At 43.6% G+C, this 17,050-nt stretch overlaps 2 protein-coding genes across 3 annotated transcripts in view; one reads left to right on the plus strand and one right to left on the minus strand.

The window, feature by feature from the left end:
* Positions 1-51: 51 nt before the first annotated feature.
* On the plus strand, positions 52-10,006 carry LOC307073390 (sushi domain-containing protein 6). 2 transcript variants are annotated; one of them, XM_079733190.1, is made up of 5 exons: positions 52-207; positions 3,006-3,150; positions 5,105-5,308; positions 7,068-7,209; positions 8,450-10,006. In XM_079733190.1, the coding sequence occupies exons 2-5, from the start codon at positions 3,057-3,059 to the stop codon at positions 8,787-8,789; spliced, it is 780 nt and encodes a 259-aa protein (XP_079589316.1). In that variant the 5' UTR covers positions 52-207; positions 3,006-3,056; the 3' UTR covers positions 8,790-10,006. The 2 variants fall into 2 exon arrangements, with proteins under 2 accessions (XP_079589316.1, XP_079589317.1); XM_079733191.1 differs by having other exon boundaries at positions 8,453-10,006.
* A 2,394-nt stretch (positions 10,007-12,400) lies between these two features.
* Positions 12,401-17,050, minus strand: part of hif1al (hypoxia inducible factor 1 subunit alpha, like) — a 20,214-nt gene continuing 15,564 nt past the window's right edge. Inside the window, exons 11-15 of the mRNA XM_079733188.1 lie at positions 16,926-16,997; positions 16,407-16,585; positions 14,980-15,091; positions 13,630-13,750; positions 12,401-13,471 (exon numbers count right to left, since the gene is read on the minus strand). Coding sequence (XP_079589314.1) covers positions 13,407-13,471; positions 13,630-13,750; positions 14,980-15,091; positions 16,407-16,585; positions 16,926-16,997 — 549 coding nt within the window. The 3' untranslated portion in view covers positions 12,401-13,406. The remainder of the gene's footprint in view (positions 13,472-13,629; positions 13,751-14,979; positions 15,092-16,406; positions 16,586-16,925; positions 16,998-17,050) is intronic.

Consider the following 17,050-nt stretch of genomic DNA (forward strand, 5'->3'; position numbering starts at 1 on the left):
AGAAGTGGAGCGGGTCCTGGCAGAGCCAGCTGATCGCTGAGGCCAGCGGTGTGGTGAAGTCACTTGTTGCTGAGAAAACCGATTCATTCAGACTTCGCTCGTCTATACCCTGGAGCTCACATACAGCCGCGATACTCAATAAGGAATTCTGAAGACGCGCAGTTAAAGGAGCCTAAACCAGCCGTTCTTCCGCCTGTTTGGTAACTGGTAAGTGATTTTATATAAAAGCGACATTACTAAGAATAGGCTACTCTGAAATCCCCGAGCTTTTCCCAAGGGAATTTGGAGGTGTTTGGGAGGGAGAAGACGGACAACGCGTTGACTACCCTCAGCTGAAAAATTAGAATTAATTGTATCCACTGTTATATAGATTAATATGAATAGATGAATAGTGTGTTTGCTTTATTGCTGTTCTTCGTGTCCCATCTCATTGAGCTCTTTTATATAGCCCCATACATTGAATGTAGCTCTATTTAGTGTCCATGTATGGCCCTCATTATATGTTTGCTGTATTCTGGTATCTGGTCGCTTTTCGTGAACATTCCGTGCTTTTCTCAGCTATAGATGTTAAACAATGCGGGATTTCAGCAACTCTCGCTTTTTCTCCGCTGGTTTTATTCATAGGCGCCACCAAAGGAACCCGCTGATCGCTATCAGTGGGTTTCGTTTGGTTTGTGAGGGACCCCCACGCACCCTTCCACTGTGAAACAGGGTCCCCTCTATTTAGTCGCTATAAATCATCTGTAGACCATAGGTGTGTACTTAGGTGAGTATTATAAAGAGGTAGAGCTAGGCCTACACGAAACGCTAAATGAGAACCAGTTTGTTGGTATCTGTTGATATTTGGCACTTGGTGTAGAAGTCCTTAAAGGGGGTGCGCGTCACACAGTCTGACCGACAGACGCTCGACGAAGTCGCTCCAGCTGAGGGGAATGGATTTCTTTCCAAGGTTGAGCGTTGGATGTGAAGACGAAAGTAGGGCTCGGTGGCGTCTTAAAGTCCAGTCAGTGGGCGTCTTTCTACAACGCTGTCTCATTGATTTCTGCCCACGACATCCACAGAAGGCTTCACTCTGTTGCCTTCGTGTTCCCCCTTGCAAGGAACGCTGTGCTCGTGACAGGGAATGGTAGCGTGGAGCTCCCACTGCAGAGAGGCAGAAAATATGGGCTTAATTAAGGACGTTGCTAAATAAAAGCAGTCCAGACCTATATAGCTAAATGCTAGAAAGAAAATGAAAACACAAAACATTATTAAATAGCATTTAAAGCATACAATTACATATATTGGGCGTGTGTGTGTGTGCGTGTTTGTGTGTGTGTGGCTATGCTGTCAAAATCCTACTGCTTTGTGTATGTGTCTGTGTGCATGTGTTTCTGTGAGTGTGTTGCGGGCTTGTCTTCAAAATGAAAGCTGAGGTAAAACCACACAAACTTCTTCACACGAAGCCAGACCGACATGACATCTGCACCCTAGTTTGTCTCGCCTACGGCATCCTTCACCTGGGGTAGGGGCAGCACCCGGGCCTTGAGTTGTGGGTGGTGGGCTTTCCAGGTGGCAGACTCAACAGGTGGCAGACTTTACGGTGCTCAAAGACTGAATGCCCTGGTAAACTTAGAGCGAAATCTCATTTGTTTTCACGCCACAGGTTACCTTTTATCACCCAAATGGAAAGCAGCACACTTTGCTTAGATCACACTGGTGTGCACAAGGTACCAAATCTACTTCACTTTGGCCACACGCCACAAATACACCACTGCCCACAATTGGTCAACAATACAAAGTAAATGAACAGCTCAAGCTGAGCTCACACTCCTCAGGAGATTCCCGTCCGGTCCCACGACGCAGATCTTTGCTCAGCCGCCTGCATTTATACTTCCGTGTCAGGTCGAGGCGTACACAACAAGGCAATGCAGCCTGTCCAGCCACAAAATAACACGAACTGACAAGCACTGCGGGAACATGAGACAGATTCTGCCCATTGAACGTTCCACGTTGAAAAGAGCATTCAATTCATGCGGCTCACCCTCGAAGTCCTATAAGTAATTTGCTATTCTTCATTCCCTCTCTCTCTCTCACTATCTCCCTGTCAATCCTCATGTTTGTGTCTGTAAAGGCAATAGGCCTGTGCTATCAGGGCCTTTAGACCAGATATAACGAGACCAGGTTGGTGTTTTGTCTGCCGGCTGGCATTTAGATCAGACTGATGATAATGCAGGAGTTTGGCATTTAGTCCGAGAGGTAGGCCATGTATATATGCTCCACATAAGTGGAAATCTAAATGATGGTCATGCCAACAACTCTCAAACGAGCCAATCGTGTGAGCTGGAATGATAGGATCTATAACAATATGCTTGTTTGCATAACATGCTTATGTAGGAAAATAAACTCTGGACACAGAGAGAGGAGATGCCCTTACAGATATTACTAAAAGCTTTGTGACGAGTTGTTGAACTGTTGTAGAATAGATAGATCGGAGGAGGAATATAATACAACACGATCAAGCTGATGATATAATAATCCATTATTATTATACAAGCGAAACAATGTGTAATGTCCACATTTATAGGAAGAATGGGAATGAAGAATGGGGATTTAGAGGAAATCTTAGTTGAACAACAATCGAAAAGAAAAACAAATTTAATTAATTTGTCATCAAACTGTCTATGTAAGGTGTGTCAGGGCAACACTTGGCTTCACTCACTTAACATTGTGTGTCTCTGTGCCTCTCTCCCTCTCCCTCTCTCTCGCTCTCTCTCTCCCTCGCTCTCTCTCTCCCTCTCCCTCTCTCTCTCTCTCTCTCCCTCGCTCTCTCTCTCCCTCTCCCTCTCTCTCGCTCTCTCTCTCCCTCGCTCTCTCTCTCCCTCTCCCTCTCTCTCTCTCCCTCTCTCTCGCTCTCCCTCTCCCTCTCTCTCTCTCCCTCTCTCTCTCTCTCTCTCTCTCTCTCTCTCTCTCTCTCTCTCTCTCTCTCTCTCTCCCTCTCTCTCTCTCTCTCTCTCTCTCTCCAGGGGGCGTGCGAGGGTCTCTCTGACTGTTGTGTCATCACAGAGTGTGTTTTGATGTCCACGCCGGTCCGTCAGCCGTGGCCGTGTGCGCACGTCACGCTCCTCTTCCAGCTCCTCCTCCTGGCCTCCCTGCTGTACTCCTCTGCAGGTACGACCTCCGCCTCCGCCCCTAACCTGACTCTCTTTGGAATATTTTATTTTATGAAGAACTCTTCAACACAATACAGTTTATAGAGACACATTTCTATACACACACTAAGAGTATATATAAACATAAGGGGATGAAAATAATACCAATGTAAAGGGGCAGAATATGTATTTTTATGTGCAATAGTCTTTTTTTCAACCAACACCTTTTGAAAGTCCAAGTTCAAGTCTTGTTCATGGAGGGGTAATCTGACCTTTAACCTTGCCCTCTGACCCTAGGTCTTTGTTGGCACTAATCCGGGCTCCACAACGCCCGAATGTTTGGGACATTGTAAAACATATCTTGCAACGTTTTCCTTTCATTGTTATTCGTTTGTTTATGCGTTGCTTCTTCTCAGCGGGAGAGGAGAGCCAGAAATCGAGAAATAAACAGCCAGCTTGTCAAAGAACACAAAATAAGACTGAAGTCCCTGTCACCATGACAATACACGCGTCACAGAGAATACTGCGTTGCTAATATGAAGCCCTCTTTTAAATGGAAAAGACAATTTATATACAGATTCCATCAGATTCCAAGAGCTGTGGAACTGAAATCATTGTTTCACAGTCTCTGATCTGATGAACCGCTACATCGCGATTAACCATTATCAGGTAGTGAAACACAACTTTCGCTTAGCCAGAGAATCTGGTTTGCATTTATATGTATTTTTAGAGGTAAGAGGGGTACCCCAGCAATACTGGTAAATCCCCTAATGTCTAATTTCAGCGACGCGCAAACTCTCCAACATTGTATTTCATGCTTAAAAAACCTTTCCTGGGGTAACACACAGTTTGTATGGTATGGAAAAACGCAAACAAATAAACAACCCTATGCAAACACTCCGATTTTAGACGGAGGGTTTGGGGTTTCCGACGACAATTACCTTTTTCTAATGGAGCAGTTGCTATGGACAACAGCACAGATATGACATCATGCTGACCTGTTGGCAGAAAGAGAAAGCAGAAAGGCCCCAGTAGCATCCTACTTACACTGTCCAAACAGCTCATTGGAGTACAATGGACTGGAATGGACTGCAATCAAATGGAATGGGATGGAATAGAGAATGGAATGTTTCAAAACGTTGTGGAGTAGAGCAGACTGGATTGGAATGGAATATAACATAATTGAATATAACTTCATTTAATTGGGATGTGGCTGTTGAGAGGGGCGCAATCGAAAGGCTGTGCTCGTGAAGTATGATTGTAACCTTACCATGATCCTCAGCCTGCTCCTCGGTCTGTATAGGAGGTAGGCTAGTGCTTTGGTTACTTCATGGTTTCAAACTCACAACCCTCCAGGTTGTCTCCTCCTTTGAGCATTACCTCCTCTGGTTGGTGTCCTGTGGTCAAACGGGTCCAAACTAGTATTTCAGTCTAGCTGGTCCAAACACAATATGTCGGTCATACTTTTTAACTGAAAGGCTTGGCTGGACCTCGAAGAGTTTCTTTGAGGACGTGTAAAGTGATGTTCTTGGTTCCATGATGTGACACATCACTAAGTGAATCTGGATCATCAGAGGGCTCGGCATTTATCGTGCATATTCAGAATGTTTGAATGTTTACGCTCACCCACTCAGACTGGTGACACAATCACACACTCCAAAAGCATTTCACAGAGGAGGAGCTGTCAAGTATTTGGGTTTCGTGTTTTATAGATTGTCTTATTGTTAATTTGTGTTTTATGTTTTAATATCTAGAATACCCTTGCCTCGCACATTTATTAATGAAACACTTTCTTTATTATTGTACCTGCTTCTTTGATTTCTTATTTATTTCTTATTTTTCTCTTTTTTATTTCCACTACTGTCCTCTAGGTTCTACTGCTCCTCCCTGAACGTTGCCTCTGGGACATGAGTCCGGTATGAACACCAAGCAGCATTTATAACAGCGCTCGTCCTGCCTTCTGCCCCCTGCAGGCGTGCTGGGGAACTGCAGCCACCCGGTGGTCCCGGAGCACGGGGGCTTCCGCTGCGAGTTGTCGCCGTGCCGAGGCTTCCCCCATAAGACGACCATCCACTTCTTCTGTGAGCCGGGCTTCCACATCCCCGGCAAGGTCCGCAGCGCCCGGTGCCGCCCCAAAGGATGGGTGCCCTCCATACCCCCCTGTGTGCCTCTAAAAGGTGAGACAGGAAGAGAGGGCGTGGCCTAATGATGCGTTGGATGCAGGTCTGATGCCATCATGGTCGGGTTTTCCAACGAGGGCAAGAACCAGTTCATAAACGACATCCGTTGTGGCTAGATGAGGAATTTATTTTTGGCTGTGGTTTTGAGATAAAAAAGGGTAGTTATGGCTAAAAGACATTTTGAAATATCAATCGTGTCAGCATAATGGTGAACAGAGTCTTTGTCCGCATAGCATTATACCAATGTCCTTGAACATTTAAACCTTCTTGAAAAGGGTATGTTTGTACTTGTAATAAATCACAACCCTGAACTCACTACCACAGGGTGTAACTGCCCCACCGTCTTTTCCTGTTTACAACATCATAAAAACATGGAAGTCAGAGGAAGGGAACGCCAACCTGACTGGAATGTCTTCAGGGACGGTTTCAGCCCGGATTCCAGGGAAACTGTGGTTCTGTACGTGGTTACCGGGCAACGAAGGTCATATATGAGCTGCCGCTATGCTGGCTCATGTTGGTATCATCAGGGCTGGGTAAGCCCAGCATGCCAGGTCCAGTCATTCACCCAAGCAGGAGTGGAGATGGGGGGCTGAATCCCCCAGGTCTGTTTGGTCTTTTATTCCTCTCCAGTTTCAGGCTGTTTGCGGCTTCGATGGGGAGATAAACGTAGATGAGTAACCGTGTTGTAAAGGGATGAAAAAAGTTGACGCTGATGTCATTGTTTATAAGTAATCCCAGACAGAATAACACACGCATAAGGACTCACAAGACACACACGTACGCACACAAAGGGATTCACAAGACACGCACACACACACACACACACACACACACACACACACACACATTGATTTACTGGTTGTTATTGTAAAGCAAAGCTTAATGCCTCAAAGTGTGTCCTTGTTTGGTGCTTCCATGACCTTCTTTCGTTAGTTTATTGCTGTATGCTCTGGCATCCATCATGTTCCCACAGAACAATGAAACACTTGCAAGTCAGTTACAGACAATAAAAAAATGCTAAATTATGTAATTTAATTCATACTGATGTGTAGAAAATCTTTACATTTGTTTATCCTCATTTGAGCTCAACTGGAATGACTTATTTTAACCTACTGTCATGGTTTAAGGTTGTAAGTCATAAGTTATGGTTGTTTTTCAAAGTTGGTTTGATGGGTTTTAGTTTTTAATTGATTTGACACAGCCATCCCACGTGCCACACACACACACACACACACACACACACACACATACACACACACACACACACACACACACACACACACACACACACACACACAAACACCTGCTTAACAAAATACTATAAGATACACTATCAGATACACTGGCTGCAACTAAACACACAGGAAGCTGCAGCATAGTCAAGAGGAAGCAGGCCCAACCAAAGAAACCAATGCACTTCTGCTGCATCACGGCCGCAGTCCTAGACGCGACGCTTCCTCTTCAATCGGTCTATCCTGACACTTTCAAACAGGCCTCCAGGAAGGGCCTGCATTATCAATTACCCCAACATCCTGCAACACCAAGCAAACATACACATGCACATTGTTTGCAAGTTGTGTGCACGTGTGCGTCAAAGAATTTCATTTGGGAATGTGTTGTTTATGGGGTTTACTTTAAATCGTTATTTGGTGACATTTTTTTGTAGGCAATTAGTCGTTTACTATTTTGCTCTCAATAATCGTTACTTTTTCAAACAAATGGTGAATGTGTCGATATTTCTGTCCCATCTCCACAGAACGGTACAACATGAAGCACGATGACAACAGCCACAGCATGCCCAGCATTGCCACCACCGCCGTGGGCGTGTCCATCTTCCTACTGACCACCACCGCCTGCATGGTCATCAAGTCCCGCCTCTACTCCTGTCACTCACACGGGTAAGGACGTCCCCATTTAGAAAGATACTTTTGAAGTATATTTGACGTTACTCTTCAACACAATATGAACCATGAGACAAGATGGATTTTGACCCTTTTTATCTGTTAATGGTTTCAGCTTGATATAAGTCATTATTAGTTTTAGAGAAGCAACACATTCCCTCCAGAGTGCTTGAATGCTTTTTTGAATATAACCACTTTCAGGGTGTGTGCTGAAATTTTTTTGGTGCGTGCTAGTTGTGTTATATCATGTCCACTATTAATTGTGAAGATTGAGTCAACAATTTGCAGCCATAATATGAGTAGGCAGTGTGTACATCGCCCCTATACCGAACATAACTGCCCTATTCCCAACTGATGGGCCCCCACCAAACCAGTTGAACCTGATCCAGTTCCTGTGAAAACGCAAACAAAGTGAAACCAGAATCAGCACAGAATCTTCCAGCGCTTCCCCGTTGTAACATAACCTTTGAGATCGACCAGGTTCATTCTGGGTTGGCCTGGTTACTCATCCGATAGTCGAGGTCAGGGAGCAGAGAGAACCGAAAGACAACAGAGTAGTTCACCCTCTGTGTGTGTGGGGTTGTTTTTTTGCGCTGACTTATGTATTTTCTCTTGAATTTCTCTGCAAAAACTCCACAATAACTTTGGAGCAGTTTTTCTACTCTGTTCCTGCGAGTCTGTGAGGCCGTTGTTCGAATGCGTGAGAGGGAGTGACTGTGTGTGTCACTTGATGTCTGCTCTGATCTTTGTGTGTGAGTTTAATAGATTATGGCTTGTTTAAGTGCATGTGTGGGAGTTTGCCGTTTAATCTTTTCGTTGCCAGACACATCATCAGAATAACAAGGAGAGAAATATCTAGCCTGCTTTGCCTTGTTCTCTTGAAGACTATGTTTAAAACGTTGGTCGTGGCAGAGATGCTTTTCGTCCAAGTAAAGGTTAAGTGTTCTAAACAAGTAAAGTACAGACATAATAGTTTAAGTGGTAGGAATTATGACATACGCAAGGTGAGAGGTATGCAAAAACTGAACAATTATTAAAATCTCCCTCTTTCTCTCTCCCTCTTTCTCTCTCTCCCTCTCTCTCTCTGCCTCTCTCTCTCTCTCTCCCTCTCTCTCTGCCTCTCTCTCTCTCTCTCCTCTCTCTCTCTCTCTCTCTCTCTCTCTCTTTCTCTCTCTCTCTCTCTCTCTCTCTCTCTCTCTCTCTCTCTCTCTCTCTCTCTCTCTCTCTCTCTCTCCAGTAGGCGTTCCTCAGACCAGATGGACCTGATGGTTGACGGTCTCCCCGTAACGCTCCCCTCCTACGAGGAAGCCGTCTACGGTAGCTGGGGTCAGCGTCTGCCCTCCTGTCCGGGTCCCGGCCCGACCCAGCTCCTATTGGCCCAGGAGGTGCCCGACCACCATCAATCATCGCCCAACGACCAATTGGAGGGTGGCCGCCGCCCCCGTCTGTCGAGTCAAAGCCCTGACAACCCCCCGCCTCCTTACGAGGAAATCCAGCATCCACGCCCCCAGGAGGGGGTGAGTGGCGGACAGATCCACCAATCACAAGCCACACTTTTGGACGACAAAGACCCTTAAAAGGAACCTCAACGCTGGATGCGTCACATTGTATGGCCGCACGCGAACCACGCATTGAGCAGGGAGGACAATGGACTTGTGCGGACCACATTGGGCCGGATGACGTGCTTGATGATACTGTGTCTACACAGCAGCCGGTAAAACATGGCCACAAGAATACTGCAGCACTTTCTCTGGTCGGCCAGAGGGCGACCAGCACTATGGGCCTAGCGTCCAATCAGATGGCAGAATTATTATTATAATTATTATTATTTGATTGGCTGTTAAGTTGTAACTCTAAGACGGGTCAGGCCGGTGCTCCGTGTGACCTTTGGATCGACTTTTAAGTGTCCCACACACTTAAATACTTCAATGATATTGATTGTAATTATTGAGCTATTCTTTGCTTTTTGAGTGTGTGAAAGGTTTAAACTCAAAAAAAGACAACCAGACGTCTGAACGTATAATCTAGTGTTTGAGTGTGAGCGTATTAGCACCTTTGTGAATATAGACTGGTCCATTGTTTTTTCAGCAGATTGCTGGAGACGCCCAGAATTCCCATCTGTGATGGTTGGAGGCCTTGATGGAACGTTTTCCTGTTTCCAATACAATGTCCCTCTGAAGAGAGACATAAAAAACATAGCTCAAACCAGCTTCACAGGACAGTAGTAGTAATAGTAATAGTAGCCTAGCTGCAATAGTGCAAAACATACAAGGACTAAAATTGATTTATCTTCATTTGGATCATCCAATGAAACCAAAATGCTGTAGCCCTAATAAAGTGGTTCATTGCTGGAAATCACCACAAAGTTCAATTGTTATTCATATATATTTTTTATTAAATCAAAGAAGGTATACAATATTGAATGCAATCTGAAACCCATACAGTAATAGGCCTAACTTGACAATGATATACAACAAATATTTATACTTATTCATTTAAAGTTCACCTTGAATCAATACGTTATTAAATGCTCAGAGCCAACATGTTTGTATTATAATATTTTATACAGTATATTATGTATGCAGGCGCTGACTGCAAGCGGTTAAAGTCCATGACATGCTCGCTGGCGTCGCCATGGCGGGATAACCTGAATGTATATTGTGGTTGATTTGGCATATAGAAAAAACAGCTATATATATTGTTTAACCGATGGTGAATTTTACTTCATTCAAATTTGTATTGTTGCACATCATGTAATTATGTTATAAATAAAAGTTGGACCGTTTTAATGTTTTATGTGGGGAGTTTTTTTTTCTACGTCACGACTTGCCTAGCCCGCCACTTTGAAGGTTGGCCGTCCGCGAATATGCTAGCGCGGCTAGTTCAGTTTGCTACATTGACATATACATAAAAGTGAATCAAATCGGTTGTGAGCAACATATTAAATAATGCCGTGAGAATGAAAGCTATATCGGTTTCATCTTCCAGCCAATTGCTAGCTGCCTATTGCTAGTTGCCATCAGAAGAGACCGAGTGGATTCCCTATAAACACCCATAACCATCAAGCAATCATTTAACCAAAAGGTATGCACATTTTATAAATACAATCACGCACAATATCTATCAGTAACTTAATGAGAAGTTAAATATTCAGTCTTCTCGGATCAAACATTTTTGAACAGTTTGTTAGGTTTGAAGTGAGGTTATATGCGTCTTCAAACGGAATAAATGCACAATGCCTCATGCAACTACCCATTTCCCTTTAAGCAACAAGGAAAGTCAGTCCTTTGGAAACATGAGTTTGTATTTGTGTTGCTCTGTCTATGTAATGTGTTACCGTATAAACTGGGCTAATTATGTGGTCGGAATGCACGAGTCACATACTCGGTGAGCTAATGTTAGGCTCTATTTAATGATCTGTGGACAGCAACAACAAGCTAATCACCCTGACAGCAGGGCATGTCTATTTATACTACCCTTCAGGAATCACGCGTTAAAGCCATTTAAATGACGAATACAACAACAAAATGCAACCATTTAAAATGGTCAATGGTGACATAACACGTATACGGAAGACTTATCAAGTGAATAAAGTAAGTATAAAGTGTCGAGGCAAACTTCATGTTTTGGATTTTTTTTCCAGATCTTAAAAACTAAAAGCTGCTTCACCATGGTTGTTGAACGTCTGACCAGCCCCGTGATGACCTGGAGTTCTGGGGACCTCTTGACAGACTTATTTTATATTTTATAAGTGCTTTATGCATTTCACATAAATAAATGTCACGAAAATCAATCGGCAAAGTAACTTAGTTTTAACGCTCATTACAGCAAGTTTTTAAAGTGATAAACAAATGAAAAAAAACTTTAAAAGTTTATACAATTGATCCACGTGCCGTGTCAATGCGGCTCAACAAGGGCTCGCCCGAATCTACGCCACAAACTGAGAAGGCGTGTCCTAACTGGAAAGCAGAAGCGGAGGTTCTGTTTGACTGTAAAAGTCGGGCTTGGCCAAGTGTTGGTAAGAAAAGGCTGGATGGGCTGCAGAAGGAATGAAAGTTGTTCCTCTCATCAAAGGCTGTTTTCACAACAAGCACGGATGGACACAGCTGCTGGTAAAAGCGGATGTTGGTGAAACAGCAGTACTTAACGATCAGGTATAAGCTTGTCGTCGGACTCAAGTGACGCATTCACAAGAAACATGGCAGGCAATTCGATTTATATTTTGTCAATGAAGCTGTGACTATTAGCGACTATAAAAATATGTGTACATCTACGTAACGGAGTTATTATTTGACTCAAATCAATCATTGAATAAATAACCTTTTAACATGTGTATTTGTAAACAGCCAACCTATATTGAATCATTCATAATTTGAAGGAAAACCAAAGTTTATCCCATTTGTGACGTCACAGATTGCTGTACACCTGTTATCACTAGATTTCAGGGAAGCGCAGAGAAACCCAGGGTTTACCTGTGATACGACTCTGTATACAATTGGGAATTTCCTAAGCTATATAAAACCTATTTTCATAGTAAAAGTGGACAAAAGAGGAGGCATGCATCACGGGGAAAGATTATGAATTATCAAAAGGACAGCGACAGTGGCTACTGTTTCAACAGGAAGTTAAAGGGAGAAGTGGAGAACGCCTAAATGTAAATAATCCCTTACAGTCAGATGAATTCACCACATGGGGGGGGGGGGGGGGGGGGGGGGGTTCCCACATGAAACACACTGATGAGCGAGAGCGAAATAGATTGATGGGAAAGGGGAAAAGTTCACCCGGAAGTGACTATCGCAAGTCCTTAACAAAATGCTGGCGTTAACACGGTTCAGTGACTTGATATTGAAGAAGCAACATGTTTCTGAATGACTCAGGGCACTCTTCCTATTGGCTCCCTGCTGTAGATCATGTTTGTAGTTTAATGATAAAAATAATATTGCCTATTAGTGGTTAGTACAAATAGATGTATTTATTAAATGAGAATGGATTCAATAGTTGTAATGTCTGCTAGACTGTGGACAGCTTGCAGTACTAATATATGACTGACAAATATTGTATCCCCAAAAACGGACAGTTTGATTATATCTAATTGGAATAAATGTGTTTGTAGAAGGTCTGAATACAAAACAAGTTTAAATATTGTGTAGTTGGTGTTAGGCTATAAATAAAATAAAACACTTAAAAGAAGGCTTAAGAAAAATTATGTTTAATAAACTCAAACAGGTGCTACAGTTTAAGATGTGGACTCAAATAAACAAAGGAAGGATCACTCGTACAATCTTTAAAAGTCATGAGTATATAAAGGAATCCAATGTTGCACACAAGACATTAACTCCTAAAAGCTCAAATATAGCGGTTTTCTGAAGATATGCAGATGAAATGATAATTGTAAAAACATTTTATAAGCCTCAATTCAGAATTATTTATGAGGCGCTTTAAGCATTGTTGTTCTATGGGTTGAGCACCACCTCTCTGGCTATCCAAGATATACTAAAACAAACCTCACTTTTCCAAAAATATTAAGCTTGTTCTTGATGCATATCGTCTACATTTATGGCAAAAGTCATACAAAATATAGCTTTAAAACATCCAATTATCTAAGAAAGACTTAAGGTATACAAAAACATATATTTTAAACTATGCCACTGATATTTGTCTTTTTATTTGTTTTCAACGATTTTCTGTAAGGTGACATGATAGAAAGGTTATGAGTTGTCCATGACTTGAAAGTAAATGCATCATGCAGATTTCTGAGATGTTGAACTGATCTATTTTTTAAATTCTAACAGAATTGCTTTAAACAGAAGCTGCCTCTTATAAACTGAAACCTGGTTGAAGCAATCTTTGACCTGATTAATAATCCACAGAGTGAAATGTCTGTAAAATGCGGTTTAATAGAAAAGAAGGAAAGCTGGCATAAAGGATAGTATCGAAGCGCACCAGCAGAATCAATTTCACAGCGTTTATAGTGTACGTAGTCTCATGGTCAGGACTGCTAAATCAACCCAAGCAGCTCTGGATTCATGGGTCAACCAAAAACAATTTAGAGTTATTTGCATCATTCATTCATTCATTACCATGTTCGAACCCACAATTCCAACTAGAGGAAGAATCAGGTGGCAGTGGGTCGTCAGGTTTTGGTTTGTGCGCGTTCAGGCAGAACATTTTATTCTTGATTGACAGGAATCTCATCAACTCATAGGTGAGAGAGGAGATCGGTCAGGTGGGCGGGACGAAAAGACATCCCTCATCAGAGCTGGTGGGAGAGAGAGAGTAATTAGTGTGTGTGTGTGTGTGTGTGTGTGTGTGTGTGTGTGTGTGTGTGTGTGTGTGTGTGTGTGTGTGTGTGTGTGTGTGTGTGTGTGTGTGTGTGTGTGTGTGTGTGTGTGTGTGTGTGTGTGTGTCCAGGCCTACCTGCTGTGTCACACAGTCCCTGTAAGCCTCCGAAGACTGGATCTCTGTCAGTCAGCAACTGGCTCTTCTGGGGGCGGGGCTCCAGATCAAGATCTGATTGGTCAGTGTCATCCAGGCAGTCCTAAAGACGGGAGAAAAAAATGTAATGTCTCCAACTACAGTTGTCCTCCATCTGGATGACATCCCAATGAGTTAAGTGAAGAGTTAACCCATTTGTGCCGGCTGCTGCGCGGCGCAACATTGTATCTACTAGATACAATTTTGCGCTGCGCAGCAACCGGTGTCACACCAAATTTGTACCGGGTGCTGTCACACCAAATTTGTACCGGGTGCCAAATTTGTACCGGGTACGTAATCCATACGTAATCCATTCCAAACCTGCCTGGCAACAGATGATCGCGGACGATCGCGTCGATTGACGTAGGAAGGTTCAAGAACATTCGCGGTTAAACACTCGGTTTACTACACATTAAACACAGAGGTTACTAGCTAAATTCGATTAAACAATTAAATGCAATACAAATATAAAGTTAGGAACGCTAATAAATGTAATTTGTCACACCAAATTTGTACCGGGTACGTAATCCATACGTAATCCATTCCAAACCTGCTTGGCAACAGATGATCGCGGATGATCGCGTCGATTGACGTAGGAAGGTTCAAGAACATTCGCGAAGTCGTTCATTGAGTTCAAGAACATTCGCGAAGTCGTTCATTGAGCGCGACAAAACAGATAGCCCTAACTTTACAAATTACATTTATTAGCGTTCCTAACTTTATATTTGTATTGCATTTAATTGTTTAATCGAATTTAGCTAGTAACCTCTTTGTTTAATGTGTAGTAAACAGAGTGTTTAACCGTGAATGTTCTTGAACCTTCCTACGTCAATCGACGCGATCGTCCGCGATCATCTGTTGCCAGGCAGGTTTGGAATGGATTACGTATGGATAACGTACCCGGTACAAATTTGGCACCCGGTACAAATTTGGTGTGACACCGGCACAAATGGGTTAAAGGTGACATATTAAATCACCAGGTGTGAGTGTGATTAGCCATTACAAGCCGTTTCAAAAAAATCGTTGTCTTCTGACATCAAATGGGCGTGTCCACCTAGATGTATGACGGATAGAGGAGCAACGTTTGCTACAGTCCAATGGTTAGGCTGGTAGACTGATCTATCCATCACACATCTAGGTGGACATGCCCACCTGTGATGTCAGAAGTTAGATTTTAAAATCAGGCAGATTTTAAAAAACGGCTTGTAATGGCTAATCACACTCACACCTGGTGGTATAATGTGTCCCCTTTAAGCGAGTTTCAGACAAGGATGCTCTGTGAGCCTCCCTCACCAGTAGTCTGTGTGTGAAGAGCAGGTCCTGGTCCACAGAGGACAAGTCCCGTCGCTGTCGCTTGTCCTCAACCTCAAACACGGATGAGAGGGTCCTGTCAAGACCGAGGGTCCTGGTGGAGAGAGACAGATACAATGAGAGGGAGAGACACACAATCAGAGAGCGAGAGACACACACAATGAGAGAGAGAGGCACACAATGAGAGAGAGGCATAATGAGAGAGAGAGACACACACAATGAGAGAGAGAGAGAGACACACACAATGAGAGAGAGAGGCACACAGATACAATGAGAGAGACACAAACAATGAGAGAGAGACACACACAATGAGAGAGAGACAGAGATACAATGAGAGAGAGAGAGACACACACAATGAGAGAGAGACACAGATACAATGAGAGAGAGGCACACACAATGAGAGAGAGAGACACATACAATAAGAGAGAGGGACACACACACAATGAGAGAGAGAGACACACACAGAGAGAGAGACACACACAATGAGAGAGAGACAGAGATACAATGAGAGAGAGAGACACACACAATGAGAGAGAGACACAGATACAATGAGAGAGAGGCACACACAATGAGAGAGAGAGACACAGATACAATAAGAGAGAGGGACACACACACAATGAGAGAGAGGGACACACACACAATGAGAGAGAGAGACACACACAGAGAGAGAGAATCACATACAATGAGAGAGAAACAGATACAATGTGAAAGAGAGATATGTGAAAGAGAGACACAGATATAATGTGAGAGAGATATAGATACAATGTGTGGCAGAGAGACACAGATACAATGTGTGTAAGAGACATATTGATACGATGTGTGTGAGAGAGAAATTCGATTAGTGTGTACTGTAAGAGAGATGAAGTGAAGCCCTTTTCATTGAGCTAGACAGCAGAAATTGTTGCCATAAATGTAGATGATATGCATCATGCACAAGCTTAATATTTTTGGAAAAGTGACGCAAATGTTAAGAGTAAGGGTTAGCCCAGTGATCCTGGGTTAGGGATAGGGCAGTGGTTTTCAAACTGTGAGGCGCGCCTCCCCTGGGGGGCGCCAGAGTTCCTCAGGGGGGGCGCGACGTGAGAAAAAATAAACCAGGAAAGTAACGCGAAGACGCAAAGTCAAACGCAAACTCATTGCTCCCACTAAAGTAGAGGTGAGCTAAAAAGGAGGCTAAACTGGCAGTTTACAGATTAAGCTGTTCAAATGTATTTAAAAAAAGTTAAGCAAAAACATGCTTAGATAAAGATGTTAAAATGTGTTGTAGCTGAAATTTGTTCTCTGAGGGGGGGCTCACTCTCTCATACTTTGAAAACCCCTGGGATAGGGTTTCTAAAGTGATCTTTCATGGTGCCTGCCTTTGTGTTTTTGTTAGAGAGCTCCCTCTAGTGGAAGGCGGAGTCACCTACCGTTTCCTGAGGCTGGTGGCAGTAGATGTGGCGGTGTGCAGTTTGCATGATGAAGAGGAGGAGGAAGACGAGGATGTGAGGTCACAGCCCTCCGGCAAGGCCGTGAGGAATGTGAGCTGGAAGTCGTCGTCCATGGAGATGTAAGGAGCCAACATCTCCAGGTCCATCTCCTCCATGCGCTGAAGAGAGAGAGAGAGAGAGAGAGAGAGAGAGAGAGAGAGAGAAGGGGAGATGAAGGGGGTGGGGTACAGAGGGAGAGATGGGGGCAGGGAGAGAGAAGTAAAGGGGAAGGATAGAGAATGTAGAGATGTAGTGAGAGGAAGAGATAAAATGAGGGAGGAAGCAGAAGGAGAGGTAGGGAGAGACAGAAGGGACAGAAGGATAGCCAGGCTGGGGTCAATACTTTCTCAGGGAATTGTGTGTGTGTGTGTGTGTGTGTGTGTGTGTGTGTGTGTGTGTGTGTGTGTGTATGTGTGTGTGTGTGTGTGTGTGGTTGCATGTGTGTGTGTGTGTGTGTACCTCTTGTGTGTCTTCTGCTGGTTTCTGTCCCTCTTCCTGACAAACTGCAAAGAACCTCTCCACTGATGGACTCTGACGAGGGCGAGGGACACAGAGAACACATTCAACAACGAAAAGAGAGAGAG

This window comes from Pollachius pollachius (genome assembly GCF_949987615.1).
Source record: "Pollachius pollachius genome assembly, chromosome: 3".
Taxonomy (NCBI): Eukaryota; Metazoa; Chordata; class Actinopteri; order Gadiformes; family Gadidae; genus Pollachius; species Pollachius pollachius.

Coding starts and splice junctions, on each gene's coding strand:
- LOC307073390 (XM_079733190.1), top strand. CDS start 3,057: ATGTCCACGCCGGTCCGTCAGCCGTGGCCGTGTGCGCACGTCACGCTC. Junction 3,151..5,104: donor CCTGCTGTACTCCTCTGCAG/GTACGACCTCCG, acceptor TGCCCCCTGCAG/GCGTGCTGGGGAACTGCAGC. Junction 5,309..7,067: donor CCCCTGTGTGCCTCTAAAAG/GTGAGACAGGAA, acceptor CCATCTCCACAG/AACGGTACAACATGAAGCAC.